General features: G+C 43.1%; 1 protein-coding gene across 1 annotated transcript in view; it reads right to left on the reverse strand.

Annotated features, from left to right (window-relative positions):
- Window positions 1–355: 355 nt before the first annotated feature.
- Window positions 356–27,314, reverse strand: part of LOC308586149 (uncharacterized protein) — a gene marked incomplete at its 3' end in the record, with an annotated part of 58,226 nt that continues 31,267 nt past the window's right edge. Inside the window, exons 3-4 of the mRNA XM_081192426.1 lie at window positions 1,041–1,151; window positions 356–508 (exon numbers count right to left, since the gene is read on the reverse strand). Coding sequence (XP_081048552.1) covers window positions 356–508; window positions 1,041–1,151 — 264 coding nt within the window. The remainder of the gene's footprint in view (window positions 509–1,040; window positions 1,152–27,314) is intronic.

Here is a 27,314-nt window from a genome sequence, read left to right on the forward strand (position 1 = left end):
ATTATACTATTTAAAAGCTTGACTTAATGTACTTTTTACACCCTGAGTAACGGCCAGTGTTCAAATCTTTTTATAAATAAAAAATATCACTTTATCTGCAGTTTTTGTTTCCCCTTTAATGATCAAGGGTGAGGGGAGAAATAATAAATTAGGGCTGAAATCCTATATACGCTTTACCTGGAAGTACATCTCATTGAATTCAGTGGGACTTACTTCTCAGTAGACATGCATAAGATTGTGTTGCTAAAAGGCAAGCTGAAAAATTTAATCCTATTAGGTTTTTAAAGTAAGCTCAGGGCAGTAAATTATCCTAACCCTTGAGCAAATCCTGTTCCATAAATTTTGAGTAGGCTCTTCATCTCTCTCTCCTCACTCTCGTCTTCCCATGAACAGCAACGTAAAGGAAGATGATGTGTGTAGGAATGTTCCGCTTCAACGTTACCTTTTGAGGAGTTTTTGTGCTGTGTTTCAGACAGCCACAGATTGGACGGAAGAAAGTATGCAGTCCCTAGCAAAGAAGCCAAAGGAAAGCTAAGAGTTTGTTCAGTGCATTCCATCCTGTGTTGAATTTCCCTCATCACACTTTTTAAATAAATACTGAGAACATGCTCACTCCCTTTCTGAAATCTGTAAAAAGACTGAGATGATCCTGAAGGTTAGTAAAGCATGCCATCCCATGTCCAGGTAGCTGCATTGCCTTAAGAAATGCTCTGCAGAAGAATGCATGCTTAGGAATCCTTGTTCCCTTTTGTATTTCTCCATTGACCAAGACAGTAGTAGTAGAACATTGTTCATATAACTCAACCTGACATGTCAGTCTGTCAGCACATTATGGCATCAAGCAGTTCCCTTGGTGTCCTACCCAATAATATTGTTCATATCTCATTAACTGTTAGGAGAAAATGCTACATAGAAAATTAACGCAGTGGGCTTTTACAGTTTTTTCCCACTTTTAAAAATTAATGAATTAAGGATAGATGTCACTCCCACTCCTCCTTGCTTATGGGATTAGTCTCACCCAAGTGGCAGAAATGGCTTACCACATATGAATGATTCAGGCAGCTGTTGACTGCCAGGCTCACTTTTTTCCGTTGTTTGGCTTGGCTGCTGTAAGAGACTCCCGTCAGTTGCATACATTTGGAGTCAGGAATCTGGAAGGGAAGATGGAAGGTGTAAATACAACCTATGAATTTGTATATTTGGCTGTTTTAACGTGCCCCACTGCCACAGATTCTATAATATACATCCTCCCTGCATGGAGCTATTTATACTTTTCCTTTCTTAATGGAATCAATTCACTGCAGAGAGTCCTAACCACCAGGCTCTTGGAGGAAGCCAGTAGAAAATTCAGAATTGCGAGGAAACCTGAACCAGAAAGCACCAGCAAGGGTCAGAAAATGGTATGTGGAGCTCACATTTGAAAGCCCTAAAGTTAAATCCTAGCTTTAATGCTTTACCTAGGTAGACTACCACATTTCAGATTCAGTTTCTGCCCTCCCTTCTGGCCTTCTGAAATGGCAATAATGTTAAGTTGAATGAGGTAACAGCAGTAGCAACATCCAGGTGCTAACTGGAAATAAATTCCATGCAATGTCAAAGGACATTAGGGCCAACAAACTAACAACATTTATGTAGGTCAATAGGAACACACTCTGGCTTCATCCATGAGGAAAGTTTATAAAAAGATGAGTATACTATTTACTATGAGCATGTTCACCATGAGTATGTCTAATCCATATAGCCATAAATAAATAACAAGAAAAGAACTTGCCAAAGCTCTACAACTGTCTATGACAGACCTATTCTGCCAAAGACGATTGGGTAGCTATGACCTCCAGGCCTTTAAAAAATAATAATCCCTGTGATTCTCACATGTTTTTCACATCCATAATAATTTTATTCTGCTGTGACTATAAGTGAGGGTTGCATGAAATTGCAATCAGACATTGTATCAGATGACCTGATGTGTTAATCAACACTAAAGGTACACCACAGGGAGCAAAAACAATAAATTTTAGTTCAGAGACAAGTGTTCCTATTGTTCCTTTGCAGCAATTAAAAATGAAAACAATGGGAGATATTTTAGGAGGGGGAAACACAAAGAAGATTAATGCAGAGATAGCTTCTTTGTTCCCTGTGTGTTGCATATTGTGGGTAATGTAGATTTTTCTTCATCTGAAGCACAAATGAACTTGTTGAGTTCTTTTTATTTATTTTCACACCATTCATATTTAGTGTAAACTTCCATATATTGTGTGGTCCTCCAGAAACTGTTGGACTGCAAGTCCCATCAGACCCAGTGAACACAGCCAAAGGGCAGGGATGGTGGGAGTTTTACTTCAGGAGAAGCAGGTTCCCCTGCCTAGCAATTAAAATCTATGGAGAGGGCATTGTGGCTATACTCCAAACAGTACTTGATGGGACAGTGAGCCATGTGGGGCCTTCATGGTGGTGGCACCCTCCTGGTGCCGCTCAAGCTGTATCAGGAGTCTTCCATGCTTCAGTTCTGTAGGTTGCCCAAGATGCATCTTGTCATTTGGGCCTTTGAATCATTGTGAAAGTGCAAAGAGTTTGATTTAATGCACAGCCTATCAGATGTATTTTCTTACAGCTGTTGGTTTTAATGTTTCTGATACGTTGGTTTTAGTTTTGTGAATTTTGTATCTTATATTAAATGTTTTACGAACCACTCTGGCTTGTCGTTTAGAAAAGCGGTATAAAAATTGAAACAATAAACCAATCAATTTTTAAAAATTGGAGTGTAAACCCTGAAAAAGAGAGTTAAGATGCTCATTTTCTACAGAGTGAGAAAAACTATTTGCAGAGTAAAAGGAATAGCCAGGTCAGAAACGAACAAGAAGTGCCTGTCAGCTCAGTTTCCAGAGAGGTTAGGAATCAAAAACCTTTCTCCTTGCCAGAAATTCCAAAGGCTGGAGAAACTTCATTGATCTGAATGGATCAGCAAGAAACAGCTCTGCACAAAGCAGAAACTGTTCAGTTTTTGAGAAGCAAACTTCTCTTGGGCTGTGTAGACTTTCTCTTTCATGGGTTTGAAGGGAAAACTGTCAGTGAGAAATGTATATTTTCCCCTCAAACTGATTTACACAACTCTTACAGATAAGCAAACTTCCACAAGAAACTGCCAGTGGCTTTTGATATTCATACAGAGGCAACACTTGAGCTACTTGCTCTGGATTCTGCAGGTGGGACTTCTACTGGCAAACTATGCAGAGGTGCCCCCAGCCTTCTTCCTGCAGAGTAGGAAAATGGTGTGTGCAACACATGCCACTGCGGTGACAGTTAGCATAAAGCTTTGGGTTGAATAGACCTAGAATAAACACATGCAACTAGTTCTTCTGCCTCAGCCTGGTCAGCCAAAACAATACAGTAGAGATGGGAAACCTGTGATCCTGCAGATGTTGTTGGATTCCAACTCCCATCACCCGCAGCCAGTATGACCAATGGGCGATGAAGAGAGTTGCAGTCCAGCAACATGTGAGTGGCCACATTTTTCCCATCTCAGCAATATAGCCCACTTGTTTCACTCTTGCTCAGCCTCCAGATTAAAGCCATCACCTCCCAATCTCAGACCATCCAGGCCAATGGATGTGGTCTTGCTCAACTCCTCCATACTCAGGAACATCCCTCCTAAGCAGCCTACACTGGTACCTGAAGCTGCAGAATAGGGAAATGATTGTTAATAAACAGATCCCCACCCCTTGTCAAGGAGCTATAAAGCCAGCCAGTCTTCATAACGGTGTAGCACATTGGTGAGGCAACAGCTCACTGTTGGGTAGTTCTGGCTAGTCTTGGCTACAGGGAGCTGTCCAAGGTCTTTCCCAGGGGTCTTCTGCTTTGCCCTAATAACCCTTACTTAGACTTGACAGTTGGACTCACCTTACTCAGACCCTGGTCTTCAAGACCTAACAGTGCTTCTTAATTTGTGGGTGCCTTGGACTCTCTCTGGCCACTGCACATTCTGGGACCCCAACCTGAGAGAGAACAGGACAGGGGTGGTTTTTTTAAGGATAGGCTCCCTCTATGATTTCCTATAAAATGTTTCTGCTATTTATGAGATTTATTACCCATTCTTCACAATATAGTCCCAAGGCAAGTTATATTAATTTTGAAATACAGTATTGAAATCAGTTAAAAACAAATTGCAGTCAATAGAGGGGGGCATCCTAAACAATATATCTCAAGTGCCAAAGAGCCACATTCATCCTTGGACTGTCCTCCCCCAAGGCATGCCAGTGGTGAACAGCTCACTCTCTCTCTCTCTCTCTCTCTCACACACACACACACACAAAATCACCTCCCTCCACTGGTTTGAATAGAGCAGATAAGGAAAGGTTATCCCCTCAAATGATTGATTTCTCCATGCATCAAATAATTGACCCAATGTTGAAATAGGAGGCATCAGGGTTCTGGCCTTCCATCATCTCAGTCCTGTGTCTACTTTTAAACAATTTTCTTTGCTACTGTTGCCTAGATTGGTGGGGGTCTTGGGAGCAACCTGGGATGGGGGGGGGGAATTGATTTCTTTCCCCATTGGACTCAGTGAAAAGTCCAAACCTTACAGAAATGTCACTGGTACCACAAGGGAAAGAGAACTCTGCCGGTTCCTGTTTCTCTCTGTTTTTCATTTTTCCATTCTTTTTCAATTTTTGTATGCTATTTTCACTGATATATGCATTGTATGCACACCTCTACCTAAATATATGTCTTTGTGTATACATTATTTCACTGGAGAACTGCATCACAAATTTGGAGAAGTGCAGATTTCAGTTTCTTTTAGCAAGTTTGATTGAGTAGGTTCACATTAAAATATAACTGAACCCCATTTCTCCTTCATCCCTAGTTATTTTTTATTTTCATTTATGACAAACATTTCAAACAGAATCATCTTTACATATTTCAACTTCCCCTTTTTTCTGCGATTCCTTATATTTAGTCTATTTTTCTGCATATCCCAATTTAAATCTATTTTAAATTTTATTTCCATCCTTTTCATATATGTTTTCAATGCTGCACGTTTCTACATTAATCCAGCAAATGTCTTAATTTGTTTAATTTGTTTAATTTGTTTGTAAATATTCAACAAATGATTTCCATTCCCCCTTAAAGACTTTGTTATCTTGATTTCTTATTCTTCCGGTAAGTTTTGCCATTTCTGCATATTCCATTAGTTTGAAGAATGGCTACAGAAACTAACAGAAACCTCCATCCCTAGTTATCACCAAAATAATACCTCTGCAAAATTCACCAAAGTTCTCATTTACTATATTTTAGTCAAACGTTTTTGTAATATTCGGGATGTAATACAGTATGGTTAATAGCAAATTAGTAAATGTATTGTTGCATAAAGACTCTGCTACTATTTGCAAACATTTGACAGATTGGTATTGACAGTAGTGCATTTTAAAGTGTAATACATTCTCTGCCACATTGACTAGAATACGCACTCTGAATATATATGAGGCAGCTAGTGGGAGATGACAATACTATAACACCAAGGCAGGTGCATACTCTTTAGAACAGCTGTAATGCACCTCTCGCACTCCAGATGTTGCTGAACTACAACTCCCATCACCCTTAGCCATAGACCATGCTTCCTGGAGCTGAATGGAGTTGTAGTTCAGCAACAGCTGGAGAGCCAAATGAGCCAGAGTCCATCCAGTTATCAATTGAGAAAGGAAGGAGAGGCATTCTAGGACTGTCAGTGCTGCTACAGCTTCTTCTCAGCCAGCTGCATTGGCAATAAAATGACATAGAGGTGGAACTGCAGAGCCACTCTCCTGACACCGGCTGGATGTGCTTGGTAGAGTGATTTTCAAATGCAGCGACAGGGATTGAGAGTGTGTAAGGAGAGAGAAATATATGCTTACATAATTTTTTTGCATGGGATCATATGGTTATAGGGTTCAATCTTTGTTGTACGGTGTGTTTTGTTGTTTCTATGACTTGTAAACTGGGCTGTGTGTAGCAATGTAAAAAAGGGTTACATCAAATAAGAATGAAATAAAAAAAATGAAATATGGAATGATGGCAAGGAGGAGAGGAAGAATGGGAAGAGCTATCCCTGCATACAAAAGCGTTGGTGTTTCAGGAAAGTGCAAACAACAAAGCAGCAGGGGTAACAACCTTAAGTGCAATGATGGAAAACTCAGGAGCAATCTGACTAGGCACAGGCAAGAGTCCATTTAAAAGCATCTCTGGTGCACCGATGGCAGCCAAGCAATTTATGCACCACCACCACTCTTTCTGGGTAGCACCAACCAAGAATATTTTTCCATATGGTCAACAACCAGTTAGAATCTGGGAGAAAACGTACCCAAACAGAGCGGTCTGCTTTTAAAAATGAATAAATCCCAGCAGGTATTCAAAGAATAAATGAGATGGTGTTTTGAGCTGGCCTGGGAATTCATTTTTCTCCTCTTATCTGCAGTGTTTCATATTTTTTCAAACAGATTCATTTTAATTATTTAGTAAGCAAGTTGTATGATTGTAGTTATGTGATACTGCTTCAGCTTACTTTCAAAAGTTTCAAGCCATCTGAAGATATACACAGTATGTGTGCGTATGCTGTGTTTCAGGTAGGGAAACAAAACGTAATAAATAACTAAATATAAATAAAAAATCAATATGTGTTGCCTTATAATGAGCTGAAGATAAAATTTGTTCTCTTCCGACCCTATAAGAAAAATGCTTTACATAATATTCAGAGGAACACCCCTAGGTGGAAAAGGAACGGCATCCCATCACAGGGTTTCAGTGCCCAAATGAAGCGCATGACATCACTCCTGCAACCTGCCTGAAGTACAAAACAGGGACATCCTTTCTCCCTTTCGATGCAAAATTGCTCACTTGACATTTACATGCAATCTGCCTCTGAGAACTTACCTTTATGCCCCTGAGATAGTCCGAGCTAGGGGACTAGTGGATAAACTCCCCGCTAGTAAAGGAAGCAGTTAAGAATCAGGCTCCGTGGGATTTGTTTCCTCCCATTCTGCTGGCAATTTGGCAGAACAAAATAGCGCTGCTATTTCACACCTCACAGAGGAAAAAAATGTTTGTCAGCTGTCAGAAATGGTTTGTGCTAATGCCCCTCCAATCTAGCCAAGAAGACAGCAGTAAGAAAAGAAGTGTCTAGGAAGCTTGCCTTTAATGAACCCTAAAGAGATTTGTTGATCAAAAATAGTGCAAACTCCAAAGGTTTCAGGCTTGGGCCTATAGGCATACCTGACCAAAACCTCAGTGATGGTGCCACTAGAGAGGAGAAGAATAGCTAACTCACTTCAGAAGCTATTGGCTGACTTTGTTTACTTAGTTTTGAGGTAACTCTGGATGAAGCATAGCCCTAGCAGAAAGTATAGCCCCTTCTACCCACTCTTGCTATAAAGTATTTGCATCTGTCATGCGATCTGGGATGGGGGGGGGCTGAGGATGAGCTCAAAATTTGCATTTGTCCGTTTGGAGACCAATTACATCAGCCAGAAATGTCTTCCCTTCCCTTCTATGATCTCTTCTCCCATCCAGGGCTGAGCCAACATATTTTGCTGCCTGAGAAGGACAAGATGGCGCCTCATGCCCCTCCTCCCACATCCCATGTCTAGAAGCTGACCAGACAAACAGTTGAATCTTACTTTAACACTGGTGACAGGTGGGGAATTGCGGGAGGTGGATGATTCGGTTCCCATTTAAAGGCAACCCTCCATAATTTGCTCTTAGTGAAACAATACACAGGCTGTCCTTCATAGTTTGTACTTCTCTGAATTTTGCGGTGCAGACCTTCAGTCAAGTAACATATAGAAAATTAAATATACTGGAGTGAAGTGTGCATTAAAAAACTTATTTGCAAGAACAGCATACAGAAATGCAAGCTACTGAGGTAAATTGGGGGGGGGGTGTATTGGAAGGAATCTGCACTAACTTGCTGGTGAATTTTCGTGAGGACTTAAAAAGAAAAAGAAACACCAACCAAAATGTGGAGAACTGAATTTAAGATTAGGGGAAACGAGAAAGTAAGAGAAAGCAAAACTGGCCTGTGTGTCCATCCCTAATGAAAGGACAATATCATCGACTGCAATGAAAAGCAGCAGGTTAGCTTAGAGGACACAGAGCAGGCCCCATGGCATGCCCATGGCCTTCAGCACCTTGCTGCCATGCCCCCAACAGCTTCTGCCTGACACAGCTGCTTCACTCAGCCTAATGGTAGGCATAGGCGCCGACTCCATAGGGCCTGAGGGGGCCCGAGCCCCCTCAAAAATTCGTTTGGGGGGCTCTGCCCCCCCCCAATAATTTAAGAAAATTATTAGTTATAGAGTGGTGTGAATCATGATAGTGTTCTCGGGCGCCCCTCCAGCAGAGCGCCGCCGCCTAGCGCACGAGAGGTGGCTCCTCCTTGGAGCCAGCAGCTCCGGCTGCTGCCCGCGGCTCGTCTGTGCAGCGGAATCAAGGGCGGCGGGGAAGTCAGCCCTCTGCCCAGGCCTGGCCCCCTCGCGCCCTGCCGGGAATCGGATTACAGGGCCGGCCTCCCTCCCCGGGATTTATTTGGGGCCCTCGGCACCGCAGAGATTTAGCCGGAGAGCAGCCGGGGGCGGGAGCAAGCGGCTGCTTAATCCAGGCCGGAGGGGAGCGGAGCCGAGCTGGAGGCAGAGGAGGGAGGAGGCTTCCCGCAGAGCCCCGCCGAAGCATGTCTACTCGGGAGTAAGTGGCGCGGAGGACGGGGAGATGTCCAGGCAGGGAGACAGAGCTAAGCCGGCAGCCGCCGCCGCGCCCACAGCCAAGCGTGTTTCATCTCGCCACGTTTTCCCGCCCCAGAAAAGGTTTTGCTTCTGCTGCTGCTGCTGTTTGGCCACTTTGGTGCCCAAGAGAAAAAGCCCTCGCTTGCTGCTCTGTTGTATCTGCTCCGCGGCAGAAGGTGTGGTGGCTCCGTCCTGGAAAGGAAAGGTCTGGCTAAAGGCCAGAGTGCCTCTGAGCATGGGCAAAGAGCCTTTCCCTCACCGCAGTCGGTTACGCCGGAGCCGCGACACATCCTTTCAAAGTGGTTCACGGAGAAGCTTCTCGGGCTCTTTTGCCCTTCCTCGTGGGAAAAGCAACAAGCGAGAGGACAGTGTTAAGAATGGACTTTTCACAAATATTGCTCCGAAATTCTCACTGGTCTTGTTCAGATTTTACTCGTGGTGGCAATAGTCTGCCTTTCTTCCAAGGAGCTCAAGGTACTATCAGCCTACATTTTTCTCTCTCTAACCCCCACCCACCCCCGCCGGCTTGTGGTGTAGGCTAGCCTGAAATTAATTCTGGGAACTGTAGTTTACCCCTCTCAGGAGCTACAATTCCCAGAATCCTAACAAACTGCGATTCCCAGGATTCTTTTTAGGGTGGTGGGAGGCAGCCCCTGTGAGTTTCATGGGTGGGGGGTGCTTGTGCAGCCCCTGTGAGTTTCATGGGTGGGGGTGGCGGCTTGGACCTGGACCCCGCCTCCTCCCCACCTGCTCCCTCGCCAGCCAGCCAGCCAGCCGCGCGCCCTAGCCGGAGAGCCCCGGCCATCCCCGTAGCGCAATCGGCTGGATCTCCCTTCAGCAGGCCGTGCTCACAACTTGGCCCAGGGACCCCCCAGCAGCGGATCTCCAGCCCAGCTGAAGAATCCGGCAACAAGCCCCCTCCTCCCCAATCGCTCCGCCGAAATACGCTCCAAAACCCCCCAGATAGGCCGCCGGCCGCCAAGTCTCGTGGCGCCCTGAGCGAGGGTCTCTCCCCAACACCGCCACCTCGAACTGCGTTCTCCCGGCTACCCGAGCGAACCAGCAGCAGGACCCCGGTATGGGCCCCCCCCCCCAATATTTTTTATAAGTCGGCGCCCCTGATGGTAGGGCTGGCCCTGCTAATCTTTTGCTTAATTCAACCTTAGTGACAGCATTACGGCTCATATCCTTCACCTCTATTCCATTCACCCCTCAGAGTCTGTTCTCCTGTCTCTGCTTCATTATACTGTTTTCTTCCATATTTCTACTTCACCAGCTGGGTTTTAATGCTGCCCTCCCAATCCCTCATCTCTTCTGGTGGTGGTATTGGTGCATATCAGCTTCCAGGTACACCTGCAGGCTCCCAGCCATTGCTGCTTTGATATCTTGGAACCACAGCCAGTCCTGTCTGGCCCCTGCTTCAGAAGGATGCAGTGGAAGTCCTCCACTGAAGCGTGTCAATTGCTGCAGAGAAAAAAGCACCGGTAGTTCATTTGTGCATTAAATGTTCTTATATGCATTCAGCATTGTCTGTTTTGATCCTGATTTGAGGAGTTTTTTCTCCAAAGTTTAACATCAGCAGCCAAGGAGAACGTGGATCACATTGTTAGTTTATACATGCTTGCCAATTTTCTGGTTCCAGAATAGGAAAAGGACATCTGCAAAGCTGCAAATTAAGAATTTTGAACAGTTTTAGATGATTCTTTGGGGAAGAGAGGCAGACTTATAATAATACTTGATAACAGATGTTGACCTTAACGTATTTTGGAGCAGTGATTGACCAAAGAAATGTCTCGAGGGTAATCATTTATGCCAGCGTTAAGCAAATGATTGATTTAGGCAATGATGTGTTAAAAAGTAAACAGAGAGAGAGAGAGATTCTAACACAATAGAGTTGTATAATAAATGCCTGTGATGTATTTTTATAATTTAGCCATGGTGAATTCAGACTTCAAGGTAAAACAATTTGGAAATAGACAGCCAGTGTAGTGAGCAATGGTTGGGAATGTGGAATCCATGGCAAGGGGTCTGACCAACCTCTCATTGCATGCCACTACCTGAATGATGCAAAGTGGTGTAATGGTTTGAGTGCTGGATTGAATTGTATTCTTGACTGCCTTCTTAATTTGTTCTTAGGTGTTTTGTTTCTTTTCAAACTTATTGTTGTGTCCTTTGCATTTTCTAAATGCCTTTGGACTATTTTCTGAGATCACCTAGCCCATGTGTGATCTCTGATTGAGTCCTTATCTACCGCAATCTGTCATATGTGCGATTTTTGCTCAAAGTGGTTGCTCAGAAATTCACCTAATTAAAAAGTGCTATCCATCTGTAGAAGCAAATATGAAATGACAGTGCTTCAAAACAAATCTGCCTTTTTTAAAAAAAAACACCTCCCTCTCACAGCCAAGTAATAACATCTCTCTCGTTTTTTACCTGGAGTATGCAAGAGTGCTGTTCACACCAGATTCACGCTTGCCTTAATAGTAGCAATTTATTTTTATTTATTTTCTGCATGTGCATTTTAAAAACCTAATTTCGGTGCTTTTTTCAATAGATGCAGCCTGAAATAATCCTTGGAAATCGGCGATCTCATTCGAAGCACGTTTTAGTTAAAAGTAAATTTCCCTGGAATTGATAGTACTTGCAGTCATATAAAATGGAAAAAGGATTGGGCCAGAAGGTCTGGTGGCACCTTAGAGACCAATTTAATTGTGGCAGCAGCTCCTATGGACAACAGCCTACTTCACAGTTTTAATTGACAGGAGTGGTTGAAGCAAACTGTTGGTCAATAAAGTGAAAATTAAATATGACAAGCATGGAAATGCACACATCCTGGGATACCAAAGAAGAACACAATATATAATCTACATTGACTGATACGCAATTTTAGGATTACTAAGCATCAATACAGTATAAATGGAGAAGGCAACTGCTGTTTGCAATAAACAGCTACTCCTCTAGGAAGGAGCAAACTTTTGAGAAGGATCAGAGGGAAATGGTATGAATACTTGTAATAGCCCTCTTGATATGCTTTAGCATTCAGAACTGCTCTGTCACATTCACAAATAAGAAATTGACTGTTCAGACACTGCGCCAGGAGCAGGAGAGGACCTGCTGCAGAATGTTTCTTCTACCACTTGCCAGGCTTGTACAGGGCACAGCAGTGGGCAACAAGGTTGGGAGGCACAGTCGTTTTGGCAGGTATGCCAGATTGGTTCTGGTAGGGTGGCACAGGCACACCAGCAGGGCCAAATCTGTGCTCCTGCCAATGTCCCAGCACTGCCATGACTTTGCCACCTGCCTCAACCCCAAACTGTCCTGGCGAGTTGTAGCAATGCCACTGCTGGAAGGCTGGCTCTGCATGAGTGCCACAAGATGCCAATCATTATTTCCCCAAACCATGAGCCCAGCCAGACAAGCCTCTATAGCTAGGCAATCTTCACTTCCTGGTACTCCACCCTGGGATTATATGATGAAGGATAGGCTAGGAATTGCCAAACATATGAAATTTTTAAAAACCCAAAAACCGTACTTTGAATAACATGTATTTATGTATTTGTTGCATTTGTGCACTGAAGTGCCTCAAAGCAACTTATGCAGTAAAACTCAAACAACAGAGACATTAAAATCAGATAAAAACAAGAATAGATGGAAACAATATATTTAAAAGGAACAAGTCGTACCAAAGGAGCACACAAAAGCCTAACTACCCTCCTCATTAAAAACCATAAGCCTGGGTAAAGGAGGACATTTTTGCCTGGTGCCAGAAACAGATAGCAATGGTGCCAGGCAATGGAAATAACTCTGGAAATTGTGCTTGGAAAGTGACCAGTAGCGATTGGAGCTGTCATAACATGGCAATCACCTGCTCCCTGCAACTGGCCCTAGTGAATAGTCTGTCTGCAGCATTCTGAACCTTTGTCACACTCAGGGATCACATCTGGCAGCAGCAACAGTACACAAAGCTGTGGAAGAGCTTTTCTTTCCTTTAGTGTGCAGTTAGACAGAAAAAGTGGAGTTGGAATTTGTCCAGGTCAAAAACTGATAATGTCTACTTTGAAAAACTTAGGGAGGGGGAATGAGACACATTAGACATGTGTGTTTATGGAGCACTTAAATGATGGTCAACGTTAGGGACACCATGTCAAATGGCTAAATTGTGCTCATGGTCCATATTTGAAGTGTCCAAACCATATTAAAACCCCTTCTTCATTTTGGCCAGAACCTCCTCTTCTTCACCTTTCTCTTCAGGCAAGTAATGCTTCATTACATCCCTGAAAATACCCTTAAAGTAGTCCTGATTTTACACCTGTTTGTTGCGGAACTAAAGCAGGTTCATAAATGAATCACTGCTTATGAAAACTACTGGCTCCTATGGGGAAATGTCCCCTAGTTCAGGATATAAGCAAGCAGCAAAGCACACTTTTCTTTTTTTAGAATAAAGTGTCGGATGGAAAATTTGTGCCATTGGAAAATTGGCTTTGAAAAAAACTCTGGTGGACTTTCGAGCTAGAAGGATCAAGTAGGGGGTGATGGAAAAGACTGAAACCCTGGAGAGCTGTTGCCAGCCAGGGCAGGCAGTCCTTGTCTTATCTAGACCCATCACTCAGATGGGTACATCTGAGTTCCCATGGTTATGGTTATGTAACCATAAAACTAATGATTTACAACTGAAGATAAATTAGCAGGAACTCATGGTGGAAAACAAAGGCTCAATATTCTACAACTGGATATTCAAGTCCCAGCTTTCCGGTTTTACTTTTGACTAATACGTCTTGGTATTACCCACCAAGCCTCTTTTATTAGCATCTTAGGTTACCATAAACAACAACACAGCATCCAGTTTTCTCAAAGGTTAACATTTGACCTCTTCCAGCTCTGACTAAAGGGAGGTTTTGTTGGGAATGGCTCTGAACTTTCCAAAGATGGGAGAAATAGGGAGTACAAAGCAAGTTGTGCTTCCTCTTCTCATGCTTGTTTAGATAAGTATATCTGAAGCATCTGTCAATACACATTCTTAAGACTCTAGTGCCTTTCAGGAGGGAATGGCTAACCTGTGGCCTTCAGAGTTTATTTGTGCACCTAAATCACTCCACCCCAATAATGAGCGATATGGTATTCCTTTGTTCCCCTTTTGTGAGGCTGTAGGGTGGCCCACCAGCCGCCACAAAATGGTTGCCTCTGCCTCAATTTACTCTGCACTTGGCTTACTCTGCAAAGGCAGCTCCTCTCTCCTTAGTATGATGCCACTGCAGGAAGGTCCTAGGGCTCAGTTTCCAGAGTCCCAAGACAATTCCACTTCCTTCCCCAACACTGTAATGAGAAGCAAAATTGCTGAGCATCCCCTGTCCTCTGGTGCTTAGCTAGCTTTCCATATCCCTAGTTTGCAGGTACAGTATTGTATGGTAAGTGTGTATGAAATTATGGATGCTTTCTAGGTGGCGAGTGTGCATGTGTGTGTGCACATGTTTAGTCACCACTCCTGCTATTGACACATGTCGCTCAGAGGAGTGACTGACTATCAATGCAGCCCTCAGAACAAAAAAGTTTAGGCAGCCCTACTTTGAGAAGATGCATGGAATCATCTTTGGTCCTTCTGAACAACCAAGGAAATGAAGGAAATGCTGCTCATTTGCGCTTTGCCCCCAAGAATGTTCAGAGTTGCCCCTAATTCTCTTATATAGGAGAAACCAACGTGGCCCAGTGAACAGATTGCTGAAGTGGACCAGGGGGACGATCAATTAGAGCTTTGACTATTCATCAGAGTTATTTGATAGGTTTGGCCAAGCCATTCTCTTGCGGCCTTTGTTCCCCATGTGTAAAATTGGGGCTATTAAACCACAGTGCACTTGAGAGAAATTGAAAGCAGTCTGTGCACCAAATATGAAATATTGCAGGAACTGTAAAGCAGTGGGTACATTAAAGAAATTATAAACAATGAATAGTAGCTGAATTTTATGATGGTCAGCAGCCACTCCAGTAGAGTGTACATTACAAGATTTGTGTTGAAAAGGCAAATGGAACAAAGTGTAGCTTATGCCAGGGGGATGTTATCAATATGTATGGTTTTAGTTCACCCGTTTAACATTGGTAGAGCTCCCAGCTTTAATCCTTGGCAACTGCACTTTGAAAAGATCTCCAGTATAGCAGAGTTGGAAAGGTCTATGTCCACAATCAAAGAAGACAGTACTGGGCTAGATGACTAGGTGACAGTACTGGGTAAGTCAGAGGCCACATCTGCACCTTACATTTAAGCACTCTCCTACCATTTTAACAGTGGTGGCTTCTCCCATAGAGTCATGGGAACTGTAATTTGTTACAGGTGATAAGAGCCCTCACAGAGCTACCATTTCCACATTGATTTAACAACCAATCCTTCTTCTCAAGGAAAGAGGTCTGCTTCAGGTATCTCAGTAGGTCTTATTTCTGTCCACCTCCAATTTACAAAACCTCCACTGTGTTGTTTGTATAACTGGGTGGTGTCGTTTTGGTTGTTGCCATGGGAGACAGAAATACTTTCCAATCTACTTCAGATCACCCAGAAATCTATCAGTTGATCTTCTTTCTGTGCACCCCCAAAACCAACCCTCCACAGTCTTTGTCTTCTTTCACAGTTGGCACAGGTGGTTCCACATCGCCTTCCAACCCAGCAGCATTCATTCAGTCATTGGGGAGCAGTCGAAAGAAGCAAAACTAAATCTTTTCCAAAGCCCCATTCCCTGCCCATCTGCATGGGGAGAGGCAGAGCAGGTCGATAGCAGCTGGTGTGCTTCCTTCATGAGGTGCAGCAACAAAGGCCCAGCAAACACCAGCAAGAGAATCAAATACTTTATTGGGTACATACTATACCAAATGTTACACAAAGAAATCAGCCTCAGACATCGAGCTATTTTTCCTGGCATACAGCTGGAGGGGAAAAAATACACTAATATTTTATAAACAGCCAATGCAGAGAAGGAAATATTCATTTTCCCTTCTATGCTTGTTTTGCCTACAATTCACCCACTGTATGTCTTGGTGGAGGTGGATGAGATTAATCTCTGCAAGAAGTGGAAAATAAATTGCCTTTCCGAATTAGCATGAACTGTTCATTTTTTCCTCTAGTCCACTTGCGGGATGGTGGGGTGGGGGAGAAAATGTTACATTTAGAGCTGTACATGACTTTTGTGCAAACAAATATGCCCATTCTGTGAACCAAGCAAGATATGGTGGGAGTAGGCCACTTCTGTTTCATCATGTGTTCATGTTCAGAGCAAGAGATGGTGGAGTGGGGTGGGTTCTAACTTTTACATTCAGGGTTGTGTGGCCAAGGGTTTTTGAATCCTCTCCTGCCTTAAATCTCCAGATTCTTGTCACTTCAGGTGCATTTTAGTTTTGAAACCCTTTGCTCGCTCTAACAGCAGAAGCTGAGAGAAAAGTGTGAAAATTTAAGCATTATTTATTCCTTTATTTATTTTTCTTCATTAAAGTAATTATTTTCCACCCTCTCATAAAACAGCAGGGCAAAGTGTAGTAATATAAAAATATTAAAAACAGTTCAAAATGGTCATTAAAATTACTGGCTACTCTAGGGACATTTTAGACAACTGCATAAGCCTGTTGGCGGGGGGTGGAGAGTCTATACTTGAAAGTCAATAGCAAGGCTGGCTGCCGAATCTCTGCTGGAAGAATGTTCTTCAACATGGTGAGGCAGCATGCATTGTTTGGTTGAAGGATTGGATAAAATTAGAAGGAGAAGAAATCCTTGATTTAGGACATGATAACAAATTTGGCTAGCATGCGTATTTATGCTATAAGAAAGATAAAAAACATAAAAGGTTTCATAATCATATAATAAGGAAAGCATTGATAAAGGTATGGAATAAATACAAATATTTCTTAGAACCTAAAATACCATGGTGGTTGTCGCCAGTTGAGGCAATAACAATGAAACCGTTGAATAAAAAAGGAAACTGGCCAACATATAGAGATTTGTTAATAGAAGAAGAGAAAGGTTTGAAATTAAAAAGTTATGAAAATTTGAAAGTTGGTTCCATCACAGAAAAATTAATGAGCAGTTTAAAGAAGATAACAAAAGGGAGTTCACCTACACTATCTCAAACTTCCAAAAGGAAATTGTGGAGGGAAACACCAAATTACTGAAGAAAGTCACCATAAGACCTTCAGGTATAAGGCAACATATAAAGTTAATAATAAATAATAATTTAAAGCAGGGAATTCACAGGGTAAAAGAACTTAAAACCAAAGAATTGCCAGTGTGATACAACGCAGGGGCTGTCATGATCCATTTCACAATATCCATATTGAGTAAACACTTTGCACAATGCTTTTGGAGCAGCAAGGAATTAAGCTTGCTACACAAATCTAAAGCAAATGTAGCCCTTTTAAACTGCATGTTTCATGAATGACAGGTCATGAAGCTGTTCAGAGCTCTCTCTTGTCTGGACCATCTGGGATAGGGTTTCCATCCAGAAATAATTTTTACAGGCCAGGATTTCACGTTCTTGTTTGGTTGCCAGAACTGTGGAACTAAAAAGGCCATTAAAAATCCAGCTGTATACGTATTTACTGTCATAATGCACGCGTGTGTACTAAGGAGTCACTTGGGAACAGCAGCTGCCTTTGCAAAATAGTACACTTTTGCAAGTGCAGTAACTGCTATCATAGGTGCAGTGCATTGCCATGGGAGATGTGCCATTTTAGTGACATGCACAGATGAGTTTGCATGTGCAAATGACAGCTTCATGAGTTGGAGCTCTGAAGGGGGTTGCAGGAGAGGACCAAAAAGGTCGTGGGAGTCAGGTGAAGACATCCCTGCTTCAATTCTGATGTGAAGAACAGCGTGCAAAGGTGGCATGAAATGCAGCAGGGGGAAATGACATTGCTGCATTTTAAGCAGTTAATGTGACTGCAACCTTAGACAGTTGAATAATCTTAGCCAGATGGAGGAACATTCTCTTCACTAAGGAAAGAGACTGTTCATATTAAAGGACACTTTGCCTTAGGTCAGGTTTCCTCAACCTCGGCCCTCCAGATGTTTTTGGCCTACAACTCCCATGATCCCTAGCTAGCAGGACCAGTGGTCAGGGATGATGGGAATTGTAGTCTCAAAACATCTGGAGGGCAGAGGTTGAGGAAGCCTGCCTTAGGTAGTTTCAGGCTTGTCTACTGTACTTTGAAAGGAACTCTGCATCTGCTATGACACAGTCTACAGTTCCACGGTTTTTTAAAGCAGAAAGGTGACAAATCATAACCTAGGAACATTATCATGTTGCAGTGAGGAAAATACAATTCATTTCCAGGTTCTCAAAAACTCATTCTGATTCATGTTCACTTCCTGATTTGATTGCCAAATATTAACTGAAGGGCATTCTGCATTATCTCAAGATTAGCTCTAGTGTGATTTTAAAAATTACTCTTATCAACCTCATTCTTTACGTTAATCAAACTAAAACCCAGTCGAACTGGCTAATAGGGTCACCCAAAATAACAGCAGAGACATCTGGCAGTATCAACTGATCCACAGTTCACTGTTCTCTTTAGCTACATGGTAACACGGGTGATGTTCATTGCATTCAAATGAGGCAGCCTTACTGTCATCAAATATTCTTCTCACAGCACCATCTTGCTGGCCAACAGTTTATGCATTCATTAGAAAAATCTGCTGTATCTAGTTTTCTTGATGCACTAAAAACAGAAGTGCATACAGCATGTTTTTGCTAAGTCAGATACAAACCTTGCTGCTTCTAATGAGCAATTTCAGTAAGCAGTAAACTCTAAACAGCTTCCACCTAATCCTCATACTTATCAAAAGCAACATTACTGACCGACTGGTTTTCAAGCAGCCTGACTGGGTTATTTTTTCTCACTTGGCTAGCTATGCGTGTGTGTGTGTTATTTTTGTAATATATGTTCAAGTCAATTTCAGTATTAGGAAAGGAGCAATTTAGATTTGTACACATTTACATGGCTCAGCAGTACAGTACATGCAAAAAGTCCCAGGTTCAATCTCCAGTATCACAAGGTGGGGTCGGAAAAGGCTCCCATCTAAGGCGCTGGAGGACTGCTACCAATCAATGCACTGAGCTAGGCAGACCAATGACCTGGCTTGGAATAAGGCATCTTATTCCAATGCACCATGTGGAATGATCTTATTGGCTTCTGAAGCTGTAACATTTCTCAGAAGAATAAATGTGGAAGATCTATCTTAATGCTCTATGTTAAGGGTGAGCTGGCTGAACTGCATTCTGCCAACATAACGGGAAATCAGGGGCACCAGGTTCTACAGCTCATAGTTCAAGAATAGCCCTGCAGATTGATTTGAAACTTGGCAGGGTAAGAAACAGACATTTATGCGTGGTCCAGGCCAAATCTGGGTTAGAAAGGTTACTAAATGGCTTATATCAAATGAGTTAAACATTGGATGAGTTACTCTGGCATTTTCACACGTATTTTGTCTTTTATTTCCATAAGCTTTGCTTAGGTTGGACTTTCTGTGAAGATTCCTCCATTTGTACTGAGCATTTTGGGAGATGGTTTGTCATGATACGTCAAGGGGAACGCTTAGTATTTGCCATTATTTAGTGGTAGTGCAACCTACTTGTAGTTTTCACTAAAATGGCATTTCCCCCAATGAATGTTAAACTATGGAGGAAATTCACACACATGCTCAGTATGAACCAGTGTTGCTTAGTAGCAACAGCTTTAAGGCAGTCCACCTCCTGGCTGAACTGTTGTCTTTCGGTGGGACCTGATGCCTACATTAGCAACTTCTTCATAGTTCAGAGATCTTCAGATGGGTGGTACAGAGAAGGGAGTTCTCCATTTGCTGTCTTGGAGCTGGATGGATGTCCATAATTTGCCTGTACCCTGAAATAGACTCTCAGAGTCCATGCAACTAAAGTTACTCAACTGGCAACCAGTGTCATTCACATCACAGCAGTCAAGGCTGGTTCATTGGGGGCAAGTAGGGCATTCAGTTTGCCTTCAGTCAGTCCCCACCTGCCCTGCCTTCTTACTTACAACTAGCCCAGGGGCTGACACTGTCAGCTTCCTCCTCTTGAGAAAAATGTATTAAAACTACCAGACAGATTCAGGATATATATGGATCATGGCCAACATCATGTGTACACAGCTTCTCAAACCAACAGCTGAGTTTTAGAAGAGACATATTTTAAGAAAACGAGAACCCATCTATTTGGAGGGAACATAGGAGGCAGAAGGAATATATTTGAGAAGAAATTAGAAAGGTCTAGGCTAGCACAGTATGGTTTATGTATATCTATAATGAACCTTCACCACCCTACAAGGTTTGTGACAAACAGCTCTTATCCATCATAACATTGGCTGTGTTTGGAAATAATTTCAGGGGAAGTACTCTTCTGAATTAGCTAAACGAGGCAAGGTTTGCTAGATGAGCAATTATTTTCACACAAACAAATTAAGCAGTGTGTCTGGATGACTGAGATTGAGATGAACCTCAGCTGGCCACAATTAGTCACCTACTTGCTGTTGACACATAGTTTACAATAATTGGCTGCCTATTCCAGAGAACTGATGTATACAATTAAGAGAAAAGCAGCATCTAGTCCTTTAAGTATGATGGCAAGCAGATATTTCCTTTGCAGAAGAAATATAGGCAAGTAAAGGATTCCACTACAGACTTCCTGGTATATGTTTTCAAGGGGTTTTAATATAATCTGGCATTAAGTCTCATTAAACCTAGGCATATTTAAGCTCATATATCATAAATGGAAAATGTCATTTAAACAAATTCAGATTTGTTTCAATACATCCGTTTTACAGGTACTCGAGCCCTTGGTGGATGCTTTAGGTTCTGCATGAGCCTAGGGTGCTTCCATACTACTTTGAAATTGCTGCACTCCATTCACTTACTTTCTGGGGCCATCTACATGATGCCATTAACTTTCCCCCCCCCCCTTTTCCTATGATTCCCCCATGCTTCTTCCATATCCTTTTCAATAAGACTTGCATATTGGGCTGTTTAAACCCAGTGCCAAGGGACACAGGTGGCGCTGTGGGTTAAACCACAGAGCCTAGGGCTTGCCAATCAGAAGGTCAGCGGTTCAAATCCCCGCAATGGGGTGAGCTCCTGTTGCTCGGTCCCTGCTCCTGGCCACCTAGCAGTTTGAAAGCACGTCCAAGTGCAAGTAGATAAATAGGTACCACTGTGGCGGGAAGGTAAACAGCGTTTCTGTGCGCTGCTCTGGTTCACCAGAAGCGGCTTAGTCATGCTGGCCACATGACCTGGAAGCTGTACGCTGGCTCCCTCAGCCAATAAAGCGAGATGAGCGCCGCAACCCCAGAGTCGGTTACGACTGAACCTAATGGTCAGGGGTCCCTTTACCTTTACCTAGATTAGAAAAATGGGGAACATGATAGTGGTTTGGTGTGGAGAAAGTGGATAGGGAGGGTCTCTTGTATTTCTAGAATCCAGAGCCACCCAATGAATGTTGGGAGATTCAAGACAGACAACAGAAATTGTTTCTTCATGCACCACATAATTGAACTATGGAATTCACACCCATGATCTGCAGTGATGACCATCAACTTGGATGACTGTAGAAGAGGATTAGACAAATTCATAGAGAGTACACCTATTTCTACGTCCACAGTCAGAGGCAATATGCACGGAATACCAGTTGCTGAGAATCACAAGCAAGGAGAGTGCTTTTGCACTCAAGTCATGTTTGGGGCTTCCCAATGGCTTCCCATGGGCATCTCATTGACCACTGTAAGAACAGGATGCTGGTGTATCTGGGTCTTTGGTCTGGTCCAGCAAGTCTCTTCTTATGATCTCTAGAGAATGGAAAATTTCTCATTTTGATTCCTGTCAACATGCCTCAGTTGTTGTTCAGTTTATTCTGGGTGCATCGTTCATTTGCTTTTGTCATCCATATATTTATTTTCTTCTGTTTAGCCAACACTATTCCGGACATCTTAAACTGACAGTTATCTCACTTAAATGTAGTAGGGAAAAACATGATACAGTTACTGTAGTGGAAGAATAAATAGAACATATGCCATGACATCTCAAAGAAGTAATGCATTATAGCTGACACACTAAGTAGTCTGCATATGTTAGCATAATTAATTGTAGTATCCCTGCAGTGAAACTGGGTGTGTATCTCTCATTAGTTAATGTTGTTGATTTATATATGCACTGTAAACCCACACATAAAGGAAGCTGGCTTTGCTGCACAACAGAGTTGCATGAAACCAAGAAACTTTGGTTTTGGAATCTCCTTTTCCATGGAATGTTACAGTTTAATAACAGAAAAGTCTAATCTAAATATGTTTAATTTGCATTAATGCACCCCTGAAATCTTGAGATTCGTTCTTTGTTGGCTTTTTTTTTCCATCAAGAGATTGAGCCTGCCTTTCTGAAGAGGAAACGTGCAAAGTGGGTTGAATAAATAATAAAAGCAAAAGGCACTCATCAGTGGAATATCAAAAACATAAGAAGAGCCAGCTGGATGAGGCCACTGGCCTATCTAGTCCAGCATCCTGTTCTTTCAGTGGCCAACCAGTTCCCTGTGGGAAACCCAGAAGCAGGATCTGAGCAGTTCTCATCCTGTGGTTTCCAGCAACTGGTTTTCAGAAGCATTACTGCATCCGTCTGCAGAAGAAGAGCGTATCCATCATGCCTAGTAGGCCATCGGTGGTCATCTTCTCCATGAATTTGCCCAGTCCTCTTTTAAAGCCATCTAGCTTGGTGGCCATCACTGCCTCCTGTGGGAGCAAGTTCCATAGTTCCAACTATGAGCTGTATGGAGATGAGTAACATGCCCCATTTGGGGGTCTTATGCTGCCATATGTGGCCAGAATACTGGCGGTTGTAACATGTGCTTCGCCATACTTTCAGCAAGTGCACCAAGGGCCTCCATGGCGGCAAAATCCCTCTGCCAGCACAGCCTGGTGGAGGTACACCTCTGCTGTATCCTCAACCGCACCAGAGCACAGATTGGGGCTTGCAAGACTCTTGCCTTCGCTGCAGCTGACCGAGATGGCTACCCCTCTGGGAACTATTAAATGCAAAAGACATTATCATCTTCATAACTGTTGTGCCTGTATTTTGCACCTGTTCCTGAGTGCCAAATGTAGTGGAAGCAGCAGTCTCTATATACGAAGCACAGGTTTCCATTAAAGCTGAGGGTTCCAAATCCACCACTGCCTATTAGCCAAACTTGTCAGAGTATACATCCCTAGATGTCTTATTACAGGAAGCCAGAAGTGAATGATTATTGACAGCTTAAATCCATAATAGCCCAGTGGTTCTGTGCAGACTACTCAAAAAAGCCTCTGTTGCCTCTAGAGACAGGATACAGGAATAGATATAAAATGGGTCTGACATGGAAGGACCCGTTTTATGTTTCACATTAGGAGTCGACAGGTTCCTTCCTCCATATTCACAATTTGTGCCACCATTTGGATTAGTATAGATTTTATGAAAGTGCAAATTTTCAGAGAGGTGAATGTAATTGCTCATCACACTTTCAGATTAGCCCTGGTACTTTAAAAGAAGAAAAATTAAAGAATGAACCTTCCTACCACTACTGAGTTGCCCTGTTTTATCCAAACTGGGTGTGTTTTATGATTCACATTTCAAATTTAAAGCAAGCCAAATGTGTCCCATATATAAAGTATCTTGCATATGGGATTGCTTTGGATTCATATTGGGAACATTGGGTGTTGGAAAACCAGATAAGCAATACAGCCTCACCTCTTCCTGCCCCCACAGGTTCCCCATGCCTGCTTTTGAGGAGGAAGGTCAGAGATGGATGCAGAGATAACTGCTCTAGCTGAATTGTGGAATTTCTTGGGTTGTTTTTCCTTTGGACCATGCTTAATGTATTTTGGTGTTACTTACGAAAGAAGCATGCTGGACAGAGGTGACATGAAGTAGGCGGATCTCACTGGAACCAATGACATTATGAGCTCAATCGACTTGAAGTTTAAAATTACAGCCATTATGACCAATGTCACTGCTAGCTTCCTGAGCAGCTGTTTCCCGTCTTATTTATGAGCCAATGTCAAATAAATTAAGGAATGATGATCAAGAGAGAAACTCCAAACATGTTTGCATTTTATTTTCCGAAATAACATGACGAGAAGAACAGCATGTTCCTGTTGCCCAGTTGAGTCTTCTCCATGATTTCATACTGCACAGGAACAGTGAAAAATTGTGTTTATGGTCCCTTGTGACAACTAAATGGGGGTTTTAATGATTTAATTTCCTTGGCTTTTTGTTTTTGTTTTTCTTTTTTATTCCTCCAGCACAGATGAAAGGAAAATGATGCCTTAAACATTAACGAGGGAAAGATTGTGTTGTGTTTGCATGCTGAAGGGCCGCAATAGCCTACCCCACTTTTCTGCCATTAGCAACCAGGACTATCATGAAGATGATAATGATGCGAAGCATTCTTGCCATCAGAACTCTAGAATAGGACATTTGCTAACCAGAGAAATGCCATTAACATTCTGTGCTACATGTGTTTTTTTAATATGTAAGGAATTGCAGTGAATACATGGCAGAAATAAGTAAAAAATGGAGCATAGGTCATGGCCTTCTACCAGATCAGACATGTTAGTCCATGTATAGTAGTAATAGTTGTAGTATTTTTAACTACTGCAATGCACTCTACGTGGGGCTACCTTTGAAGGTGACTCGGAAACTACAACTAATCCAGAATGCGGCAGCTAGACTGGTGACTGGGAGCGGCCGCCGAGACCATATAACACCGGTCTTGAAAGACCTGCATTGGCTCCCAGTATGTTTCCGAGCACAATTCAAAGTGTTGGTGCTGACCTTTAAAGCCCTAAACGGCCTTGGTCCAGTATACCTGAAGGAGCGTCTCCACCCCCCTCATTCTGCCTGGATGCTGAGGTCCAGCGTCGAGGGCCTTCTGGCGGTTCCCTCATTGCGAGAAGCAAAGCTACAGGGAACCAGGCAGAGGGCCTTCTCGGTAGTGGCGCCCGCCCTGTGGAACGCCCTTCCAGCAGATGTCAAAGCGATAAACAACTACCTGACATTCAGGAGACATCTTAAGGCAGCCCTGTTCAGGGAAGTTTTTAACGTGTGATATTTTATTGTATTTTTGGTTTTTATGGAAGCCGCCCAGAGTGGCTGGGGAGGCCCAGCCAGATGGGCGGGGTATAAATAATAAATTTTTTATTATTATTATTATTTATTATTATTATTATTATTATTATTATTATTAAAAAATCATTCTCCTTCACCAGCAAGTCCCAGTGTGGGTATAACAATTTAGAATTAAAATAGATTGCATTCACAAAGGCCAGGGTAAAGAATTTTGACTTCAGCATTCACCGAAAGCTGTATACCAAAGATGCCAGACCCACTTCTGTTTGCTACCCTGGGCTCCTTGGCAAGAAAGGATGGGATATAAATAAATAATCTTGCCCAGGATTGTCTCCCCTCATTAGCAGCAGCAGTGAAGATCTTTTTTGCAGATAAAGATCTCTCCCAACCCCTGCATCTTTTTTTGTGACCCTCCGCAACTCCCATCAACCCTTACCTTTGGCCACACTGCTAGCTTTGGGTTATGGGAGTTGGAGTCCAACCACACATGCAGGGCACTGGGTTGGTTAACCCTGAATTAGTCAGTCTGTGAGTGCCCTGAATGGGAATAGGACTGAAGAGTCAAGCACGGTTTGGAGGGCCACAGCTTCCTCCATCCTTGGTCTAAAATATTTATGCTTTCATTACATCCACCCAAGCAACAATGGGCACAGACTCCGTACAGCAGCAGATTGAAAACAGAAGGGTGCTTAGCATGAGGCCAAAATGCCACACATACTAATGGCAGACAGGCTTGAATTTTCCAGAGATGCCTGGTGATGTCAGAATGCACATGTGTGGATAAAATGTTCAGCCTGGTGTGGGTAGTATCTCTTCTCCCCACACAAACACAAAAAGGGACCCTGCAGCATTTGTAAGATGCACAATATATTTGTCTGTTCCAAAGCAGATTCACATTAGTCCACCTTCTGAACTAAAATTTAAGCCAGAATGTGGTCTGCTTTGGATCTACACTGCCACCAAATTCCATGAGATGCTCCAAAGCCTGACCTTGTTTCTCTTTTAAAAACAAGTACTAGCCTCCAGGAGCAGCTGGAAAGCAGGAGCTCCAGGACTGATGACCAGGCATAGAATCATGATGATATGTCTATCCCAGGGACTTTAAGGAAGTGCATGATGCACAATGCTCATCTCCTGCTACCTGGAAGTGATTGGGCCAGGCATGCAGCATCAGGCACCATGGCTAAGCTGGCTAAAGCACCTGTCTAGTAAACAGGAGATCCTGGGTTCGACTCCCAGTGGTGCCTCAGGTATTTAGTATTTTGCCCCCTGTCCATACGAGTGTGGTTCAGCAGAGCTCACAGAGCATATTTTGCTGCTCATTGAAGCAAGAAGACAAAACTCCAACAGGCCATGATGGACATTTGATGTTACTCACTTTCTTTGTGGAGGAAAAGCAGAAGTTTTACCCATCCCAGCAAAAATAAAATTTGAACCTGGGATCTGCCACATCCTAAGCAAGAATCATACATCTAGACCAACAAGAAAGTCAGGAGATTCCTCTGCATTTAGGGTCATCATGTTGCCCTTGTTCAAGAGAACTTGCCACCAGGCTTTCCTGGCAAAAAGGAGCAGATGTTAGAGATGTGCTGCTTTATCCCTGCCTTCAGGTAGCAAGTGGACCAGGCTTACAGTGGGGGGGGGGCACTGTAAGTAAGCTGGCTGAATCTTTCGCATCCTGAGCCAGAGTCATGCCTCTAGATCAGCCTTTCTCAACCTGTAGGTCCCCAGCTGTTGTTGAACTACAGCTCCCATCACCCCTAGCTAGCAAAGCCAGAGCTCGGGGATGATGGGAGTTGTAGTCCAACAACATCTGGGGACCCACAGGTATGAGAACCACTGCTAGATTAACACGCCAGATATGGATCAGTTCTGTATTTCAAACAGTTGTGACACCCACATTCAAAAAGGAACTTGCCACAAACCTATTTGGCAGCACCACTTCAAAGCTATCTGCCATTAGCAAATAAGCCAGGCTTCAGTATTCTAGTTATGCTGGCCAAGATGCCTGTTTAGTAGACAGAAGATTCTAGGGGTGTGATTGAAGCTGGTGCCTTAGAAACCATCCCTTTTGGGCCTAGCAGTAGAGTGCAGCTCATTGTGGCTAACAAAGGATATTTTACAATTCCCTGAAGTGGGAAAAGAAATCCATTAAACTGTGTTGCCATAATGTGCTAACCCTTGTGATGCCATGGGTGCAAACCCTTTTGGGCCCAGCAGGTGGGTACAGCTGGGTGGGGTTTCCTGAGGGCCTTTTGCCACTCTCTGTGTTGAGAAAAGAAATCAATAAAAGTTGTGAGTTCGTGCCGTGACTCAGGTTCGAACCGAGGTTGCTGCGGCCACAACACAGAGTACTAACCACTATACGATCACGGCTGGCGTGGAACAGCTGCCTTCAAGAAGCTTCAGAAAACAAGGAAAGATGGCTGAAGGATAAGTCTATT

This window comes from Podarcis bocagei (genome assembly GCF_964188305.1).
Source record: "Podarcis bocagei genome assembly, chromosome: 4".
Taxonomy (NCBI): Eukaryota; Metazoa; Chordata; class Lepidosauria; order Squamata; family Lacertidae; genus Podarcis; species Podarcis bocagei.